At 42.8% G+C, this 21,046-nt stretch overlaps 1 protein-coding gene across 7 annotated transcripts in view; it reads right to left on the bottom strand.

The window, feature by feature from the left end:
- ctbp2 (C-terminal binding protein 2) overlaps positions 1 to 21,046 on the bottom strand; it is a 272,992-nt gene that overhangs the window by 50,220 nt on the left and 201,726 nt on the right. For 5 of the 7 annotated variants that reach the window (XM_033033717.1, XM_033033718.1, XM_033033720.1 and 2 more), the window contains one exon: positions 1,290 to 1,444. In XM_033033717.1, coding sequence (XP_032889608.1) covers positions 1,290 to 1,444 — 155 coding nt within the window. Of the gene's footprint in view, positions 1 to 1,289; positions 1,445 to 4,320; positions 4,456 to 7,363; positions 7,726 to 21,046 lie in introns of those variants that run through there. The other 2 variants (XM_033033722.1, XM_033033719.1) reach the window with 2 other exon arrangements.

Genomic DNA, 21,046 nt, shown 5'->3' with positions numbered 1-21,046 from the left:
TTGTGGTAGTTACAATGAATCGGAAACCAAAAGTAGACCGACTAGGTAAGTAAAGAAGCAGATCAGAGCCTAGATATCCTACAACATGCAACTCAATTCCTGACTTCACAAAGCTCAAGGCAAGAATGTGATGACATATTCGCCACTTGCCCGGGTGAGTGTTGCTCAAGCAACAACTAAGAAGCTCAGGATAAAGTGGCTTCTTCAATTGGCACCATAATTGCTACATTAAGGTTCCATTCCCTTGATCCATGGCTGCCATCTACAAGATTAATGTAGCAACAGGCTAAGGCTTCTTCAATTGCAGTTGGTAAATCATTATCTACTATCTAAGGAGAAGAAAGGAGCAGGATACACTAAATCACACCTCACTCTCAATGAGAATAATATCACCTTTTATCATCATTTTAGTCACAGGTGCCTTAACTCATCGTCCTTATTTTCACACTAAATGTTTTGAATACATTTTATACTTCCCGAATTCTCATCTACTCCCTCTAGATTGAACTGCTCACCTATACACTAGAAACAATTTATAACAGCCGTTTAACCTACGTATCTGCAGGTCTTTGGAGCGTGGGAGGAAGTTCACACGGTCACAGGGAAAATGTGCAAACAGAAGCAGAAGTCAGGATTGAACCTGGATCATTGAAGCTCTGACGCATTATCGTTACTCGCTGTGCCATGGGGTCAAATCAGTGCAGGTCCATTGCAAGAGCAATGCGGGGATATATTAATTCTCTCTCTCACACACACACACACCTGTAGTTCAGGCCAGTCGCTCTCACCAACACCGTTTAAACACCAATAAGGGCTGAATAATTAAATTCTGGCTTTGGCCTCAACCACATCCTGGGAATTAACAGAAAAAGAGCACCTCCATTGTTCAGCAGCACCAGCATTGTATTTGGGCGAGGTGCACCTTGGACAAGCTGCTTGTGTAGATCAAGGGACATTGTACCCATATTGTACTGAACTATAGCTTTGTATATGGGCATCATAATTTTGGTTTAATGGACAAACATATAGAAAGAAACGCAACAGAAGAGAGTCAGCACAGATATTTCATGGCATTATATTATCCACGAGTGCTGCATATTAATGATGATACTTTTCATACTGCCAAAAAAATTTAAATTTGTTCTCAGGATTAGAAACCAAGTGCAGAATCTCTTAAGTTGTGTAACGTAGCAAAATAAATGTTAGGAGGGGCAAGGAGAGATGATGATGACGACACGAGATGAACCAAATCAGCACCTGTTGTACTCAATGTTAAAACTGAATACTACCTTTTCATGAATCTCCTGAGTAGATTGTGCATCACAGAAAGCAACAGTGGCCATGTCCTTCAGGATTGGCATCTCGACGGTACAGTCTCTGCCATCTAGCAGTGCCACCAGAGGGCGCGGATGCATTGGTCCATTCATAATTTGAGGACGAATACCTGCAAAGAACAAATGAATGTGTTATTATATGTGAACTGTTAAATAAAGGCCAGTACAAACTGGGATGTATATAGAAGCTCAGCAGACTGACATCTGAATACAGAAACCAACAGTACAAAAATATGTAGACCTAAACTAAGAAGAGTTGCCAGTGAAGTGAACCATGATTTATCCCAGGTGCCAGTTCATGCCTTCCTTGTGAAATGTGTTTATTTCAAATTCTGAAGTTGTATGTTTTGACTGAAAATCTGCCACTTGTCACCTCATTGGCCTTAACTTTCAACTTGAAAAATTCAATTTTTCCTCATCACTAAAATGTTTGTGCTGCCAATAAAAGACAACAGGCAGAATCCATTTAAATTTGTTTTGTTTTAAGAATATTTCATTCATTGGTGGGATGTGCAGGTCAACGGTGTGATGTGGTAGAAAATGGTCATCATTGATGTTAATTTGGCTCTAATTGTGTGTGTGTTTTGTTAACATCACCAGTTTTAGTTGATGATCTAGAGACAGGATGTTGATCGATCTCTTGATCGAAGTTTTTCTAATGATTACAAACAATATTTTGCTGAATATTAATAATAAATGTACACACCTGAAACAACCTACATATACATTCATGCCCTACTATCATACATTCCCTCACAAGAAATCTATTTGCATTTCAACATGAACAGTCTTGTGTAAGCTTTCTCAATCATCAGAATAAATGTGCGATTTAAAAAAAAAATCCATTACACCCCTGTATTATCCTGCTGCTCAGTGCACCAGTGAAATAGAAACAAATGGAGCACCAGAACTGTTCTTCCAGACAGCTGCCAGAGAATCAATGCACTGAGTGGACTCCTTTTGTGCTGGCCTATTTATTCTGAAGTCCAGTGAGAAGCTACCTCAACAAGGGTGGAAAGGAATGATTTTTTTATACTGCACTCAATTAAGCAGTTATCTCAAACAGGGTTCCTTTCTCCTAATTTTCACCCCTTTCTGCTGAGGCACTAAGTTGGGGCCATTTGTATTTTACAAACACTCTTCAGAGAGGATTCCGATGTTTTTAACCTTGGAGGGGTGAATCTAGAGTCACAACTTTATCTGATATTTATCCCTACTTCGCTGTGGCCCACTGAATGGGATCAGCTGACTAAGCAGAAAAGGATCAAAACCTGGGACATTTCTGCAAATTTAATGATTTTGAAAATGCTGTGAAATGTTTGTCTTTGACCTCTGCTGCTGCAGGAACAAGGGGCTTTGCATCTGAACTTGTCCTGGGTTGAACGCATACCCTTTACTCCAGCTGTGCAAGCTGTAAATGCAAGCTCAGTACAGTACCAATTTTTTCCTTGGATTGTGGAAAGGGAAAAAACAAAATCCCAAATCAGGTTCTATTTGGTCACAGACTGATGGAAACAGGCAAAGGTTCAATGTTACTTATTTGCACTGTGCTGGCACCAACACAGACAAACTTGAAATGTTGAATCACTGGCTTCTTTTATTCAAGAAAGCAAAATCTGCTCGTGTAAATGATGGCCATGTGAAATCTTGACTGTAGCCATGTTTTCCTTAATGTGTGCACTTGAATATGTTATTAATAAAAGCTGGCATTCTAAGCTGGGACTGCACCTGGATAGAATGGTTGAGCTAAGTATCATTAAGATGAAGAATGATGGAAACATTTTGAGACGGGTTAAATATTAAACCTAGCCAAGCAGGTTTCCTAACATCTGGGCAATATTTCCATGCGAGGAGCTGTTGCCACTATGTCAGATATCAGAACAGTTTAAAAACAGCAGACAACAGGTACATTCATTTGTATTAGTTAAGTTTGATTTTTACTATTGGTAAATATAATTCCAGCGAGCTAAGGATAGCACCGAGCAGTGTTTGACACCATCAAATATTCATGAAGGCAAATCAATTAATTTCCAGCTTGGTTTCATGTCAGTAATTACTTTCTGGGGTTGTGTGTTGGGGGGGGGGGGGGGGGGGGGGGGGGGGGGAGGGGAAAGGGGTGGCAAAGAGGGAAGCTTCTCCTAAATGTAGGTCAGAGCCAAAATTATTTTGGGGAAAGTACTTGCAAAGAGAAACAGAATGGGGGTGGAGAAATCTCCAATAACCTCCCACATACTCTGGACTATTTCACCCCAGTTTGAGTGCAGCATTGCACAATCTCTGGTAGCGGGAGAAGAGAACATACACGATCAAAATGTCATGGTGCTAATTAAGGTATCTGCATTGTGAAATGTGCATCTTTCTGTTCTCAATCAGCCGCAGTTCTAAAATAAAATGATTTGAAACGGAAACAAGCTAATATCTGATCCTAAAAGCATTCAGCGACTGCAGCAGAAATCAGACACCAGTGAACCAAATCCAATAAAGTTCGACATGGTACAATTCCTCCTCTTGTAGCAATGCTTCATGCTGAGTCTCTACTATGACTTTAATTCTGGGTGTACTAAAATAATCTTAAAAGATCCACAGCAGTTCTTTAAGACTCCAAAGCAATGTCTTAACAATATAATACCATGGCATTTACTTAAGCCATATCAAAGCTAAAAACAGCCAAGGCTGGAATCAGCGTTTACATTCCTTAATGCTGTTCCAAATAATACAGAGAAGCTGGAAAACCTGTACACTCTGCCTGACCAGAAAATATTAAACACAAAAGCTGATCAGACAGATGAACAGACTTAATGCCTGTAAGCCGGCACAATAATACAGAAGCCTCACCTCCCCAGAGTATATGTTTGGAGGTGCAAATTTAACCTCCACTAATGTACTGACTGGAGAGATGTCAGGGCTATCAGAGACCATTTACTGCTGAAAATTTAAATCTATCAGCCTTAAAATTAGAAAATATGAACAGGAATGATTACTGCACCATTTGCTTGGCTTTCTTCGCTATTTCCTGAATAGTTGGGAAATAACATGTGGAAATTGCGAACTTGATCATTACAATAGGGCAATAAAGAAGTCATCACGCGGTCAAAGCAGCGGAACATGCAATATAGTCCAAGCAACGTATTCTGCCGATTTCCCTATGATTATTCTGTCTGCCCTGGCAGGAAGGTTGTGATTGGCCCTACGATTTGCTGAACAGAGACACACAGGACTCTGGTCCAATGGAGCTCTCCCCTGAAACATGATCCTCTATACCGTAAGCTGACAAAACACACCCAGCAAAGATGAACAGGCAGTAGGCCTACAGATATTGGGCATTCTTGCTAAGAACTGCAGGCAAAGTTCAATGGGTTAATAATCATTGACTTGCCAACAGGAAGAATGAAAACCAGTAAATATCACATTGACCCGTCAACAAAATGCAGTTCGGAGGCACTCCCAAGATACTGCAGTATTTTTTTTTTAAACAACTTGAGCTCGCAAAAGATGAGGAATTGGCAAGCGGAGTGCAGAGACAGCAGGTTGGCAGAACATCTGTTCCTACTACGACTCTATCCAAACATTCAGTCACCCTGCATCTACGCTAATTATTTAAAATTCTGCTGCTGCACATGTCATTTTTCTTCATCATGCTAAATACCATTTTAACTTATGAATGACTGTGGCAGCTGCAATCAAGATTGGCAATGAGAATGCATTTCATGAAGACGTGAATAATACAGTGAATATTGCACTTTTGCCAACGTCAATACCAGACGTTATTTAGACAGAGTAAAAATCAATTATTTTAATCTCAAATGCTACTTCTTCCCTACAAATATTCCCAAGGCTAGTTACCTTCTAATAGATAACTACTCCTTCAACAGAAGGTGAAAGGTTAACTTAGCGTAAACTATTTCCAGAAAAACTGCGTACTTGCCCATGCTTCTTAATCACCATACTGACGACACCACCTCAGAAAGTGCTGTGAATCTGCCATTTTGTAAGGGGCAGGCCTTAACCTTTGCCTTGATCCTATTTAAAAACTCCAACAGTAAATAATTTCCAGTTAACTCATTCACTTTTCACTTTTTTTAATTTTGAAAATATTTCCTTTAAATGTCTCTGTTCTTGTACAGTTTGCTCATAGGGCCTCAGGCACTGTACCATTTATTTATCACAGCATAAACAGATAGTGATTAATGTTATTCAATTGGATTGAGAGTGAAGGGGAAGAAAGAAAGGGGGTTGCTCATATTGAATGCATGATGAATGCTTTATCAGGGCAATGAGGAAAGGTCAAGCTAGAAATTCCTTAAACCTCACAAAACCCTCAATGTAAAAATGTACAATGATCTGAACAAGTTTCTGACCAATGGCACAAAGAATGCGCATTTTAAAAGTCTGGCTTCTTCAAAAGGCTCCTCTCAAAATTACTACACAGTTATTAAAAATGTTTGCAAAACCAATGGTTATCCAATCTGGCTTTTGTTTGGTGTCAGGAATTTGTCTTGCAAATCAGAAAGGCACATTTTTACAACAGCATACACTTGAATTATGAAGTAATATGATTAAAAACTAAATTCTATTTTTTCATCTTTTCATTTGAAAACATTAATTTTCTGAGGAGGCTGCTGACCTTTGCAAACCAGAGAGACCAGCCAGTGGGCTGCACATGCCAATCTATAACTGACACGACAACAGGGTATTTACTCTCGTTTCAACAATCCAAACATCATTTTTCCCCCCTATCTTCTTGAAAGGAAATGCACTCAGTCATCTGGACAGGATGCTACACAACTTATTTGCACTGTAGTAAACCGCATGAGGAAACAGATATCTCTGGCATTCGGTTATTACGCAGCCAAAGTCATTTGGTTAATAATTTTAATGTTTTAATGCAATGTGCTTTAGTGTTGTCTTGACTCCATTACATTCATAGTTTTTTCAACAGGCTAAGGGTCAAATATCACTTCAACTAAATTAATTTTAATTACACAGCATCCTGGTGTATAAGTATTCCTCACGATCATGTCCAAGGGAAAAACATTTAAACTGAGGGTTTTGTGAACTGATATATTCAGAAACCTGGGAACAGCAACGGATCTGCACTCAGCTTTCGAATGAAGTGCTGGTGAGAGGAAGGACGGGACGGAAACCACTTCAGGGTCAATAATAGACACATCAAGAATGTGTTGTGAGCCGGCCTGTTCTTCCTAGACACTCTGCTGTGTTTGTTTTGAGGGACTTGAATTAGCAGGGACAAAACTAATTCTTCATCGACAGTCTGTGATGTTTCAGTTTAGCTTTGGATTACGCTTTTCAAAAATTAGTTCCAGACCAGCTGCTCCAAAAATGAGAAGTTTAGGGAAGTTTAAGGTTATATGTTGGGACTTCTGGGGTACAACACACAACGTGGCAATCTGAACCCAGGCTCACTTTCACCAACAATTATACATCCTTAGTCACAAATTTCTGTTGTTTTCCTGGGGAATTGGGCTGTATATTATTCTGAGGAGGGCTCTGAGTTTCCACTGTCTACTACAGCACAGAGAACTCCACCTCCCCCTCTAATGAAAGGCTGAACAGCTTGTTGCATGGAGCACACTGTATAAAGTGTCTTTGTTTTACTGCTGATGCACAAAGACTGCTTGTCCTTGCTCACGTCTCTTGCTCTTTACCACCCAGTCATATCCTATTCCAATGCCACCCTGCCAAGTAAATTAGAGATTACTCCTTACTAAATAGCAGCCTTTGTATTACTGTAATGTCCCTGGTACGGCCTCACAGAAAAACAAAAGGGAAGCCATTTCTCTAATAATCATTAATCTCCATTGCATGCACAACAGGGCTTAGATGGTTTAAATGTGTTAAACTGCAGCATATGAAGTGCGCATAAGCAGACCAGTGACTCTCATCAAACACACGCTCTCATACACTCAAACGGAAGGATTAATCCACCAGTATAAACCAAACGTTTACAGTTTGAAAAGATAGTGTACAATTATTAAACAAAGAGAAAAGAAACAGGAAGTTTTCCTTGCCTGGGAAATGTTGCTTCCACATTCTTCACATTAATACATTGATAAGAATCACACATGGTACATGGTAGCGGAAGAAGAAAAAAAAAACAAGTAATTAAAAAAAAAAACACAAGCAGACACTCAGTGTTCAGGGTCTAGTTCGTAGCCTCCGCCAGTACAACTACAAGGGATGTCTTCGATCAAGCAGTCCCCCTCCCCACAGCTGCAACATCTCGAGACAAATGTCTCTTTGAACACAAATGGAAAGAAAAGGCTTTTGTCCTGGGCTCGGAGGAAAGGTCCAGGCTTCCCTAACACGGATACAGTCACCTTCACACCACTGTAAAGTCCACAGCACTCGCTCTGCACTATGCTGAAGCTTTTAACTAATCACAATTTATTCCAACCCCTTGAAAAATCATGTGAGCCAGCCTAAAAAAAAAACACTTAGAAACCAGACACGCTGAATGTGCTTTTTGAAGTTATTATTTTAATTCGCCATTTGATTTTTGTTTTACAGTGCCTGCTGATTTTTTCCTGCAGTTTTGATTGACTCAATTTTATTTCACACACCAGTTAATTCCAAGTAGGAATTTGAACGGTTTTGGTAACTCTTCAGTTTTTCATATTTCTGTTTCTCTCAACCCTCTTCCTTCATGCCCCCTCCCCCACTTTTATTTCCAATCTCTTGTCTTCATACGGCCTATCAGCAGAGTGGGTGGGGAAACCCAGGGTCTTGGATGTGTCTTTAACAATGTAGGCGCTGCCGTGTCACGGGCAGATGGCAGGACACAGTCTTTATCTACCACACCCACCGATACGCCCCTCATGCTTAAAGTGAGATACTCCAGAGATAGCAGTGCAGCAAAGCAGCAATAAATCTAAGCAGATGGTGGCAAGTTCAATACGAGACTCAAAAACCTGAAGCAAAATTATTTTAAAATCCAGGTTCAATACATTTGATTGTACATCCAATACTGCCAGTGCAACATTATTGACAGCCCACTACTCAAGATTTTGCAACATCATAAACCATCCTAGAAAGGTTACAAAAAACATGCCAGAAATCTCTGTATATTTAGAAAGCCAAAATGAGGTGTCCCAGATGGGAGTTTGTGCAATGGGGGATCATTTCTGGCAGCATGTCATTAGTTTGGATTTGAGCTGCCCATCTCTATTTCCCAGGAGTGTAACAGAGTCAAATGATTGATATTTGAAATTAACAAAAAAACATTTTTAACAGGCTGGTAAGTAAGTTTACTGTAAACAGCCCTGCTTTGTATGAGAGATATTGAATTTAGAAGGAAGTGTAGTTAAGCGGAGAATAAAATGATACTCGGCATAGGTAAATGAGTATGAAAGAACTGCAGATGCAGGTTTACACCGCAGATAGACACAAAATGCTGGTGTAACTCAGTGGGTCAGGCAGCATCTCTGGAGAAAAGGACTGGGCGACGTTTCGGGTTGAGACCCTTCATCAGACTGAGTGTTCGGGAGGGGTAGGATGCAAGCAGAAGCCTCCACGTGGTGCATCCCGGGCAATGCTGACGACAGAAACTGTACCACAGTGACTGACTGAAGTAGCCAATTCTGCAACCACCGACCGTCAACCATCACTGACCGACCGGAAAGACGTGATACAGGAGATGGCCGGACACGAGGAAGAAGAAGAGAGGGGGAAACTATAGGTAAGGGAAGGTACAGAGCCTGCATCAATACTTGATAGTCAATGCGGACTCAGTAGGCCAATTGGCCAGTGGATATGCTTAATGTCCATGTCCGACATTTACCTTGAAACAAAATCAGTACACTTACTGCTGTAATAGTACAGCATGGATTTAACTCAATCACAACAGCATTTAAAGAGATCAATTTTGAGTACAGAATGATAGACAAGACTTGTGCTCCATTTGTTTTAATAGGTTCAGAGAAGCCCAGAAGGACATAAGGCATAGGACGAGTGTGTTAACTGGAACCTCAAGTCTGCTCTGCCTTTTAACAAAACCATGACTGATCTGATCATTTGTCTGCAACTCCACTTTCCTACTCATATTCCACTAATATCAAGCCACGTGCAGTGAGAACAGAGAATCCAGAATAAGCAAGCTTAACCTTTACATGAGTCTGGTCAGGAGTTAAATCAGCAAGCACATATTCCACATGGAGGAAATCTGGAATTCCCTTCCTGAAGTGGTGGTGGATGCTGGGTCAATTGAGTTTTCTGGGATTGCCACAAACAGATCCCTGTTAGGTAAGAAATTAACACGAGATTTAAAAAAATCATCACTGATCTCACTGAATAATACAATATCAAAGGCTGATGATCACCTATTCTTTAATGTATCTATATATAGCTCGAGCTGTTGATGTGAATTTGTCTGCTGGCAATAACAAAGAAGCGCGGCTTCTTTAGATTTTTAATGTTCTGGGCAATGTCATCGGGAAACGTGTGTAGAGAGAGAGGGGAAAGGAGAGGGAGTGCGGAACACACCCGCAGAGCAGTTCCTGCTTTAGAAAGGCATCAATCCTGTAAGTTTAGAATCTCATTCATATTTTTTGTTCCCAGGAATATTTTACCTCTTCCTGAGGTTAAGAAAAATGTTGCAATGATAATTAAGAGGCATGAGAACTACTGATGCCTTCAATTCCCTCTAGCTATGCTCATACCTGACGTTAGAAGTTGTTCTCACTGGCATCTTCTCTTTCCCTTTCTGCGTATCTAAACACACAATGGGAAGTGGTTTGCCAGGGAGCTGTTCTTATACATGAAGTCTTAATAAAGGAAGGCCAGTGAATAATTTTCATAACCCCACTGGCAAAGTCATTGCTTTCAACACCAGGAATGAGAGAATGCACTTTTACATGTTTAGATCTTGTACACAAAGGCATTGGAGCAGTCCAATCGGCCCACTGCATCGATTGCCGGTTCTCTGGGAAACATTCCATTGATCCCATTCCCTCTTTCCCTTCATCTCATTCTATTTTAAACATGCTCATTAACTACACTTTGGTTCGTTTCGGCATTAGGGGTAATCTACCACAGCTAATTACAAGCATATAATTGGGGACTGGTACCTAGAGGAAGCCCACAGAGCAAACTGCACAGTCAGCAGCCAAGGCTGGGATTGAACCTGGGTCCCTGTAGCAGTGAGGCAGCTGCACTCACACCACTATACCACAGTTTATCCAGAATTCTCAGCTAAAATAAACTATCAAAGTAACCCAGCAACCCAAATAGCCGAACACAGGATTATTGTCATAAGATTCTAACTGCACAGAGTGCTTATATCAAGCGCAAATTGATAAACTAAACTACAAATCAATGAATTAAATCAAAAACTGCAAATGTTGGAAATCTGAAATAAAACCAGAAAATATTTGAGATGCTCAGCAGATCTGGTAATATCCCTTCAGTTTCATGTCTTTCTTCAGTACACAACAGTGCAGACTAGAGGTGGCAACTTTTCACTGCCTCACTTATGCCTACCAGGAAGTCGACAGAGTACATGCATGGGCCATAACTACATGTTTTCATCCTCCAAGGGAGTTGCTTGCCTTTTATAAAGCAATGCACCACAGGAGCGGGACCTTCAGTCCACAATGTTTGTGCCCAACATGATGCCATGTTAAACTAATCTCATCTGCCTGTACATGATCCATATCCTTTTATTCCCTGCATTTTCATGTGCTTATCTAAAGACCTCTTAAACACCACTATTGTATCTGCACCATCCCAGCAATGATTCCCAGGCCCCCACCACTCTGTATAAAAAAACTTGCCCCGCACATCTCCATTAAACTTTCCCTCTCTCACCTTATAGCCATGCCCTCTAGTGTTGGACATTACCACCCTGGGAAAAAAGCGTTTTGACTGTCAACCCTATCTCTGCCTCTCATCATTATATATGCTTCTATCAAGTCTCCCCTTGACCTCCGATGTTCCATGGAAAAACAAACAAGTTTATCTAACCTCTCCCTGTAATCCAGGTAGCATTCTGGTAAACCTCTTCTGCACCCCCTCCAAAGCCTCCACATCGGTCCCGTAATGGGGCAACCAGAACTGCACACAATACTCCAAAACATGTGCCTGAACACAGCATGGAAGAGTCAATGACTAAAAGCACAGAACCATGACGTCACTATAGGGAGGAAATACAAGCAGCAGCTTCAATAATCTTTCAACATTTTCCAAGTTATTTTCAGGTTAACACCATCTTGTAATGGCCAAATACTCTTGTGTTGTCTCTGATGCACTATTAGAGTTTGGCAAACGTTTTGAATTTGTCTTGCAGTTCGACACGTGATCTCTGAGCTCTGGGTGACACCACAATGATAAATAGCTGCTGCCACACAATGCACGAACCTACTCTTTCACATGAGGGAAAACTCAATCTCCAAATTGCAAAGCCTGTTAGTACCACACGGTTATTGAGCTCAGAGAACAGAGAACGCCAGAATCTGTGCCCCTCTCCTACCTCCTCAGGTATAGAGCAGGAAATTATCTGCTTAGAGGTTTCCATTTGCAAGAAGACTGACAAACCAGAAGAGGTGAGCAACAACTTGTGAACAGAACCTGAACGGATATGGACTTCATCAAGCAGTCACAATGAATGTGATTCAGGGCGATGGTGGGCCATATCTGACCTGCATCACAAAAATGTGATAAGAAGTGCTGATTTGCCTTTGTAACAGTCTGATAAATTGTCCCAATCTGCCTTATTATTTACTTCAATATTCAAGCTTACATTCTACAATTTACAACAGCAGAACACTGTGAATACTGGAAACCTGAAGTAATAGAAGATTCTCAAAGTAACAGCTCAGGCCTCTTGTGTAGAGAAGAAAATAGGGTTAGCGTTTTAGGTCGATCAGAACACTTTCATCAATATCTTCCATTTTTATTCCATTAATTTACCTCTGAGATGACTCTGCCTTTCTTTTGCCAGCTCCACAACCATTAATGCTAGTCTTCCACTTCTCTGAAGTTTACAATGGTGTGATTGCTCACTATTCTCTGTTACACACTCCACCTCCCCTCCCCCAGCCGCAAGTTCACACTAGTGTTCTCCCCTGACCACAGATGTGCACCTTTGTTGCTCCAGGGAGTTAATTAAACAGAAACAGCCTCACCATTGATTACATGACAGATAAATTCTCTTTAAGTATTTTGTTTGTTGTTCAGCACTCCCCAACCCACATCAATCTTGCCGCCAACATCTTTTGCTCCAGCTCTGACCTACTCTGGACCCTGGCCTCATCCTGTTCTCTGGTTCCACTTCCACTGTTTGACCATGTCAAACCTCAGATTCACAGTCACACGATGGCCCTGATCCCCACCTCCCGATTCTTGATGACAAGCCTTGTCCTCTCAGATATCACAGCCACCCACTTCATATCCCACTGTGGTTAAAATATGGGTGCGTGGTTTGCAAAACATACAAGGTTTTCCCAAAGATCTAGGAGTTCAAGAGATATGGATAAGCATTGGTAAAATTGACATTTGGATAATATAATAATAATAAATTTTATTTAATGGGCGCCTTTCAGACATCTCAAGGACACCTTACATAGTATCGGAATAAAAACATATAATCGGAATAGAACAGGTAAAAAAGACATCACAGAGACACAAATTAAAAACAGAATTCAATCCAAAACCAGAAAATCATAAACACAGTGTGAAGAGGGAGCAGCGGCAGCCAAAGCGCGCCATATAGCTTCTCAATTGTGGTCACATGGACAATTTAGGTGATCCCATTGAATTGCGGAGTGAGCAGAATGCCCAATCCTGCTCCTATTTTCTATGTAGCGTACATGGTATTACAAATAGCCACATCTTCACACTATTTTGTTAAACTATCATTGCATTAGTAGATACTACATAGTGACATTCCCTGTTCCACATACTTCTTTGTTCTGTCGTTCTCCCAAATTTTTCCCAGTATGTAGGTGCTTTAAACCTCCTTATCCTGATTACATTAAAAATCCTAAAATAATCCATGTCCTTCACATGAATATTACATAAGACCTAGAGAAATTGTTTGAAGCCTAGGAACTTCATAACTTACAGCTAAAAAAACATTCTCAGGCCACAAAGCCAATTTCAGTGTCATTTTTGTGTCGTAACAGAATCCGTATGGAAGAATTTATACTTTTTAAAATTTATGAGCTGAGGATATTCCCCCAATTATATAAATTGTGCAGATATTTAAATAATTGTGACAGAACAGGCCAAAGTTTACAAGTCTTTTTGACATTCTATACGTCCACTAATAAGACGTTGACTTTGTGCAGCCATGTGTTTCCCATTAGTTCGATTATACCTATAAACTGTGGCAGATTCTAAAAGCATATTTAGCATCAGTCCTGAAGAAATTATACTGAATGACAATAGCACAGAACATGCATGGAAGTATCAGAATACACAGCACATTTGGAAAAACAACCTGGCTCCTTGTTTGCTCAAGAGGGTGATAAAATACATTCATATTAGGAATAAAAAACACAAATTGTTGCCATACTAACTGCTGTCAGATAATGCAAAGACAGAATTGCACTCTGCAGGTGGGGTCCACATGTGCAACTCAGTAGGTGGTGCTTGGAAGGACTTTTTTTTGTCTGTTATTAGCCAGCTGGCCTAGTCGATTTATGACAAAACACCTAAATAGCCTTGGCCTGTCTGTAGAAAGATTGTCACACTTGTAAAGATTTGGCTGGTACTGACTTACTAACAAGGAGTCAGACCCGTTTAATTGCACCGCAACATGTGCTGCAATTACATTTTTGTTCAGTTAATGTTATTTGTCTGAGAAAGAGAAACACATTCAAACAGACGGACGTTGCTCCTGACGGCATTCGAACAGTTTCTCTTCCAGCTACAACACGTGCGGCTGTCGTGCTGGTCCAATGTTTCAGCTCACTGGCAAACCTATTCACGGAATAAAGGCAAAGGCTTCTCACTGTGAATGAAGGCCAATAAAGGACAGGCTGTCATTTCACATCACATTAATAAATCTTGCATGTGAGTTACCTGGATTGGCGAATCTACCCAATTTCTTTAGCCAGTCACTCTAACCGAGCATATCTTTGGACCATTAATTGGGTAAATGACTTATTGAAGCAAATTGATTGTCACACCATTTTAATTTTAGGTGAGGAGCGTGTAGATTATTTCACAGCATTGTACATGGCCGGATTAGTTATAATTGACATGGTAAATGGCTGAATACACTTTACCTGAAAATGTCTGCACTGGGGGAGAGATCAGAGAATGTGTTTTCTTCAATCAACATTTTTAATGTTTTCACACGACCATAATGCACAAGCACAGCTTGCTGCTATTCTGCTGCTTTTTGATTCAAACAGAAAACAGCTTTTCAGGGACAACATACGTTGAGAAATGGCTGCAAGAAATGAGGAACCTAAACCAACATCATTGGCCAAGATTTTAGATCAATTCCAACTGAATTTCTCAGCGCAATACAACTGAAAATCACCTCGAGCAGATTGCATGTGCAATCATGTCTGGGTCACATTGCACCAATTGGGAAATTGAATCAGGCATTTCCTGTTTTCAGTCTTGTGATCCCGACCTCATTCCACACAACGCTATTCCCCAAGGACACAGGGGAACTTGGACCAATGCTGTTCTTGGGACACGCATCACTGGGAACTCTTGAGACAACATGGTCTTACTAGCATAGCAACAACCTACAAAGTGAGCAATTGACTTCCCCATAGTCTCGGCCTCTTCCCATTCACCCTGACGCTCCATCAATAATGTTGCTGCCTTCCGATCTGAGGTCGTGACAATCCTGCAATTTCGCATCCTTTGCCCACCACTGCTGAACTCCACCTTATTGTAATGCCAATCTCTCTGTTACTTCAGGCTTCCATTAATACTTCAAAAGGAAATATTGAAAATCTTTCCCCCTTCCTCAAAAGATACATAGGACTCTAACATGTTTTTTTTTTTCACTTTTGAAAATGTATTTGTCTCACAATTCTATTTCATGGAATGGCTGCAGACAAAGAAGACATTTTCCCAGCAAGCCCCATCCATACCCGGTCCTTTATCCTTGCGATACAATGCTGGAAGCTGTTCCAACACTCCTCCCAACAACCTGCCCCCACCCATTGCACAAACCCAACTGGACATCATGTGCAAACCCTGGGCTGCTGCACCAAAGCCCTTGGGCACAACTAAAGTCATCTGCAATGAGAAGGTGGCCACCAAAATGGACGCTGGCACCAATTGCTGTGCAGGAATCTTTAAACTCCTGTCATGCTACGAGCGACAACGTGTGCACACATCATCTTTGACAGTCAAGAGGCGCCAAGACATAGCTTTTTATTTATAAATCTTTGTAAAGCTAAAATCAACTCTAGACACACCTCCCGGGAAGATATGATGGAGAAGGAATAGGTAGGATTTTAATAATTTGTTGATCATTCTCTCTTCCAGAACAGACCACAATTAGAGGGGTGTATTGTATTGTATTGTAAGTCCAAATGGAAAGAGCTAAAGAAGTTTAAGAAGTTTAATATAGCAAAGATGAGCGGGAAGCAAGAGGATTTGGTAATGTTTAAAGAGCAACAGAAGATAACTAAAAAGGCAATACGGGGAGAAAAGATGAGGTACAAAGGTAACTCAAATTATCAAACCAGCCATGTCCTCAGCAGAGGTCTTACCTTTGTCCCCCTCCGTCCCCATCTCAATGAGTTCCGCACCCACCATGACTTGGAGCGCTTCTACCATCGCCTCCGCCTCACAGCGCACTTCCATGGGAAGGAGTCCTCGCCCCCCAATTATGACCCTTTTTCCCGTCTCCAACGCACCCCCTCCTCGTGGAACCCCTCTCGTAAAGTCCCGGCTCTGGAACTCTTTATCCAGAACTGCCGCCGCGACGTCAACCGCCTCAACTTCTCCACTCCCCTGTCTCACTCCAATCTCTCCCCCCCTGAACGCACTGCCATTGAATCACTCCGCAAAAACCCAGATTGGGTTATCAAACCAGCCATCCGGAGACAGGTACAAAGGTAAGCTAGCCAAGAATATAAAGGAGGATGGTAAAAGCTTCTTTAGGTATGTGAAGAGGGAAAAAATTAGTTAAGATCAAAGTTGGACCCTTGAAGACTGAAAAAGGTGAATTTATTATGGGGAACAAGGAAATGGCAGATGAGTTGAACAGGTACTTTGGATCCGTCTTCACTAAGGAGGACACAAACAATCTTCCTGATATACTAGTGGCCAGAGGATCTGGGGTGGCGGAGGAACTGAAGGAAATCCACATTAGGCAGGAAATGGTGTGGGTAGACTGATGGGACTGAAAGCTGATAAATCCCCAGGGCCTGATGGTCTGCATCCCAGGGTACTTAAGGAAGTGGCTCTAGAAATCGTGGACGCATTGGTGATCATTTTCCAATGTTCTATAGACTCAGGATCAGTTCCTGTGGACTGGAAGGTAGCTAATGTTATCCCAATTATTAAGAAAGGCGGGAGAGAGAAAACAGGGAATTATAGACCAGTTAGCCTGACATCGGGAACATGCTGGAGTCAATCATAAAAGATGAAAGGTGGTTAGCAGTAACAGGATCGGTCTCAGTCAGCATGGATTTACGAAGGGGAAATCATGCTTGACTAATCTTCTGGACTTTTTTGAGGATGTAACTAGGAAAATGGACAAGGGGGAGCCAGTGGATGTAGTGTACCTGGACTTTCAGAAAGCATTTGATAAGGTCCCACATAGGAGATTAGTGGGCAAAATTAGGGCACATGGGATTGGGGGTAGAGTGCTGACATGGATAGAAAATTAGTTGGCAGACAGGAAACAAAGAGAAGGGATTAATGGGTCCCTTTCAGAATGGCAGGCAGTGACTAGTGGGGTACCGCAAGGCTCGGTGCTGGGACCGCAGTTATTTACAATATACATCAATGATTTAGATGAAGGGATTCAAAGTAACATTAGCAAATTTGCAGATGACACAAAGCAGGGTGGCAGTGTGAACTGTGAGGAGGATGCTATGAGAATGCAGGGTGACTTCGACAGGTTGGGTGAGTGGGCAGTGCATGGCAGATGCAGTTGAATGTGGATAAATGTGAGGATATCCACTTTGGTAGCAAAAACAGGAAGGCAGATTATTATCTAAATTGTGTCAAGTTGGGAAAAGGGGAAGTACAACGGGATCTGGAGGTCCTTGTTCATCAGTCAATGAAAGTAATCATGCAAGTACAGTAGGCATGATTCAATGGCAATGAAGAAAGCGAATGGCATGTTGGCCTTCATAACAAGAGGAGTTGAGTATAGGAGCAATGAGGTCCTTCTGCAGTTGTATAGGGCCCTAGTGAGACCAAACCTGGAGTATTGTGTGCAGTTTTGGTCCCGATTTGAGGAAGGACATTCTTGCTATTGAGGGAGTGTAGCGTAGATTCACAAGGTTAATTCCCGGGATGGCGGGAATTTCATATGCTGATGGAATAGAGCGGCTGGCCTTGTAAACTCTGGAATTTAGAAGGATGAGAGGTTATCTTATTGAAACATATAAGATTATTAAGGATTTGGACGTGCTAGAGGCAGGAAACATGTTCCCGATGTTGGGGGAGTCCAGAACCAGGGGCCACAGTTTAAGAATAAGGGGTAAGGCATTTAGGACGGAGACGAGGAAACACTTTTTCACACAGAGAGTTGTGAGTCTGTGGAATTCTCAGCCTCAGCGGGCAGTGGACGCCGGTTCTCTGGATACTTTCAAGAGAGAGCTAGATAGGGCTCTTAAAGATAGCGGAGTCAGGGGATATGGGGGGAAGGCAGGAACGGGGTACTGATTGTGGATGATCAGCCATGATCACATTGAATGGCGATGCTGGCTCGAAGGGCTGAATGGCCTACTCCTGCACCTATTGTCTATTGCCTATGACGCTGTCCTGGTTTCATTGTGAAGATCTGTAAGTCCGGGAGTGAATGATTTGGAACCATAATAATCAATGATCATCAGTTAAGGCAGCATTCCATGAGGTTGCCAGCCAGGTAAACATTCATGTGTAGGAAGGATCTGCAGATGTGTGGGAAAGAACTGCAGATGCTGGTTTAAATCAAAGGTAGACACAAAATGCTGGAGTAACTCAGCGGGTCCGGTAGCACCTCTGCAGAGAAGGAATGGGTGACGTTTTGGGTCGAGACCCTTCTTCAGATTGATGTCAGGGGAGGGGGTGGGCCAAAGTTATAATGTAGTCGGAGACAGTAAGACTAGTGGGAGAACTGGGAAGGGGGAGGGGAAAGAGAGAGAAAGCAAGGGCTATCTGAAGGAACTGCAGATGCTGGTTTACACCAAAGATGCTGGAGTTACCCTTCTACTGACTCCATTTACACCTCACGCTGCCTCGGCAAGGCCAGCAACATAATCAAGGACGAGTCGCACCCCTTGCCACTCCCTCCTCTCCCCTCAAGCGAAAGGTATAGAAGTTTGAAAACACACACCTCCAGATTCAGGGACAGTTTCTTCCCAGCTGTTATCAAGCCACTGAATCATCCTACCACAACCAGAGAACAGTGCTGAACTACTATCTACCTCATTGATGACCATCGGACTATCCTTGATCGGACTTTGCTGGTTTTACCTTGCGCTAAACGTTATTCCCATAGCATGTATCTATACACTGTAAATGGATCGATTGTAATCATGTGTTCAAGAAGGGACTGCAGATGCTGGAAGATCGAAGGTACACAAAAATGCTGGAGAAACTCAGCGGGTGCAGCAGCATCTATGGAGCGAAGGTAATAGGCGACGTTTCGGGCCGAAACCCTTCTTCAGACTGATGAGGGGTGGGGGGGAGAAGGAAGGAAAAAGGGAGGAGGAGGAGCCCGAGGGCGGGGGGATGGGAGGAGACAGCTCGAGGGTTAAGGAAGGGGAGGAGACAGCAAGGGCTAGCAAAACTGGGAGAATTCAACGTTCATGCCATCCGGACGCAAGCATCCCAGGCGGAATATGAGGTGCTGTTCCTCCAATTTCCGGTGTTGCTCACTCTGGCAATGGAGGAGACACAGGACAGAGAGGTCGGATTGGGAATGGGAGGGGGAGTTGAAGTGCTGAGCCACCGGGAGTTCAGGTAGGTTATTGCGGACTGAGCGGAGGTGTTCGGCGAAACGATCGCCCAACCTCCGCTAGTCTCCCCGATGTAAATCAGCTGACATCTAGAGCAGCGGATGCAGTAGATGAGGTTGGAGGAGATACAGGTGAACCTTTGTCGCACCTGGAACGACTGCTTGGATCCTGGAATGGAGTCGAGGGGGGAGGTGAAGGGACAGGTGTTGCATTTCTTGCAGTTGCAACGGAAAGTGCCCCGGGGAGGGGGTGGTACGGGAGGGAAGGGAAAAATTGACAAGGGAGTTGCGGAGGGAGCGGTCTTTGCGGAAGGCAGACATAGGGGGAGATGGGAAGATGTGGCGAGTGGTGGGGCTACGTTGGAGGTGGCGGAGGATTATTTGTTGTATTTGCCGGCTGGTGTGGTGAAAGGTGAGGACTAGGGGGACTCTGCCCTTGTTGCGAGTGCGGGGATGGGGGGAGAGAGCAGTGTTGCGGGGTATGGATGAGACCCTGGTGCGAGCCTCATCTATGGTGGCGGAGGGGAATCCCCGTTCCCTGAAGAACAAGGACATTTCCGATGCCCTGGTGTGGAACGTCTCATCCTGGGAGCAGATGCGGCGTAGGCGGAGGAATTGGGAGTAGGGGATGGAGTCTTTACAGGTAGCAGGGTGGGAAGACGTGTAGTCCAGATAGCCATGTGAGTCAGTTGGTTTGTAGTGTATGTCGGTCAGAAGTCTGTCCCCTGCGATGTAGATGGTGAGGTCAAGGAATGGTAGGGAAGTGTCGGAAATGGTCCAGGTGTATTGGAGTGCCGGATGGAAGTTGGTGGTGAAGTGGATGAAGTCAGTCAGTTGTGTGTGGGTGCAGGAGGTGGCCCCAAAGCAGTCGTCAATGTAACGGAGGTAGAGGGCGGGGATGGGGCCCTGGTACGTATTGAACAAGGATTGTTCAACGTACCCGACAAAGAGGCAGGCGTAGCTGGGGCCCATGCGTGTGCCCATAGCTACGCCTTGTGTTTGGAGGAAATGGGAGGAGTCAAATGTAAAGTTGTTGAGGGTGAGGACCAACTCCGCTAGGCGGAGGAGGGTGTCAGTGGCTGGGTATAGGTTGCTCCTCTGGTCGAGGAAGAACCGGAGGGCTTTGAGGCCATCCTGGTGGGGGATGGAGGTGTAGAGTGACATCCATGGTGAAGATGAGGGGGTGAGGGCCCAGAGAGTGGAATACGCGGAGGTGGCGGAGAGTGTCTGAGGTGTCTAGAACAAATTGTAATCATGTATTGTCTTTCTGCTGACTGGTTAGCACGCAACAAAAGCTTTTCACTGTACATCGGTGCATGTGACAATAAACTAAACTGAAAAGGTAAACATTCAGAACTTGCATCTTTTCGCCTGTTAGATCTGTCTGTCTGTCTGCATCAGTAATGCAGAGTAATTGCTCAATACTCTTATCTCAGTAACAGCAGGACTGCTCACAAACGGCATCCCAATGTTCTTAAAATTCGATAAATGCTGGATTCCCTGCTCATTCACAAAGAACTGGCAGAGAAGTAAGTCCAATCATGATGCAATATTGTACAATATGAAGCAATTGAAATAATGTTTAAATCAATATTCTCATGTGGTC

This window comes from Amblyraja radiata, chromosome 15 (genome assembly GCF_010909765.2).
Source record: "Amblyraja radiata isolate CabotCenter1 chromosome 15, sAmbRad1.1.pri, whole genome shotgun sequence".
Classification (NCBI taxonomy): Eukaryota; Metazoa; Chordata; class Chondrichthyes; order Rajiformes; family Rajidae; genus Amblyraja; species Amblyraja radiata.
The sequence above is the reverse complement of the archived record's forward strand: the minus strand, read 5'-3'. Positions and strand labels throughout refer to the sequence as shown.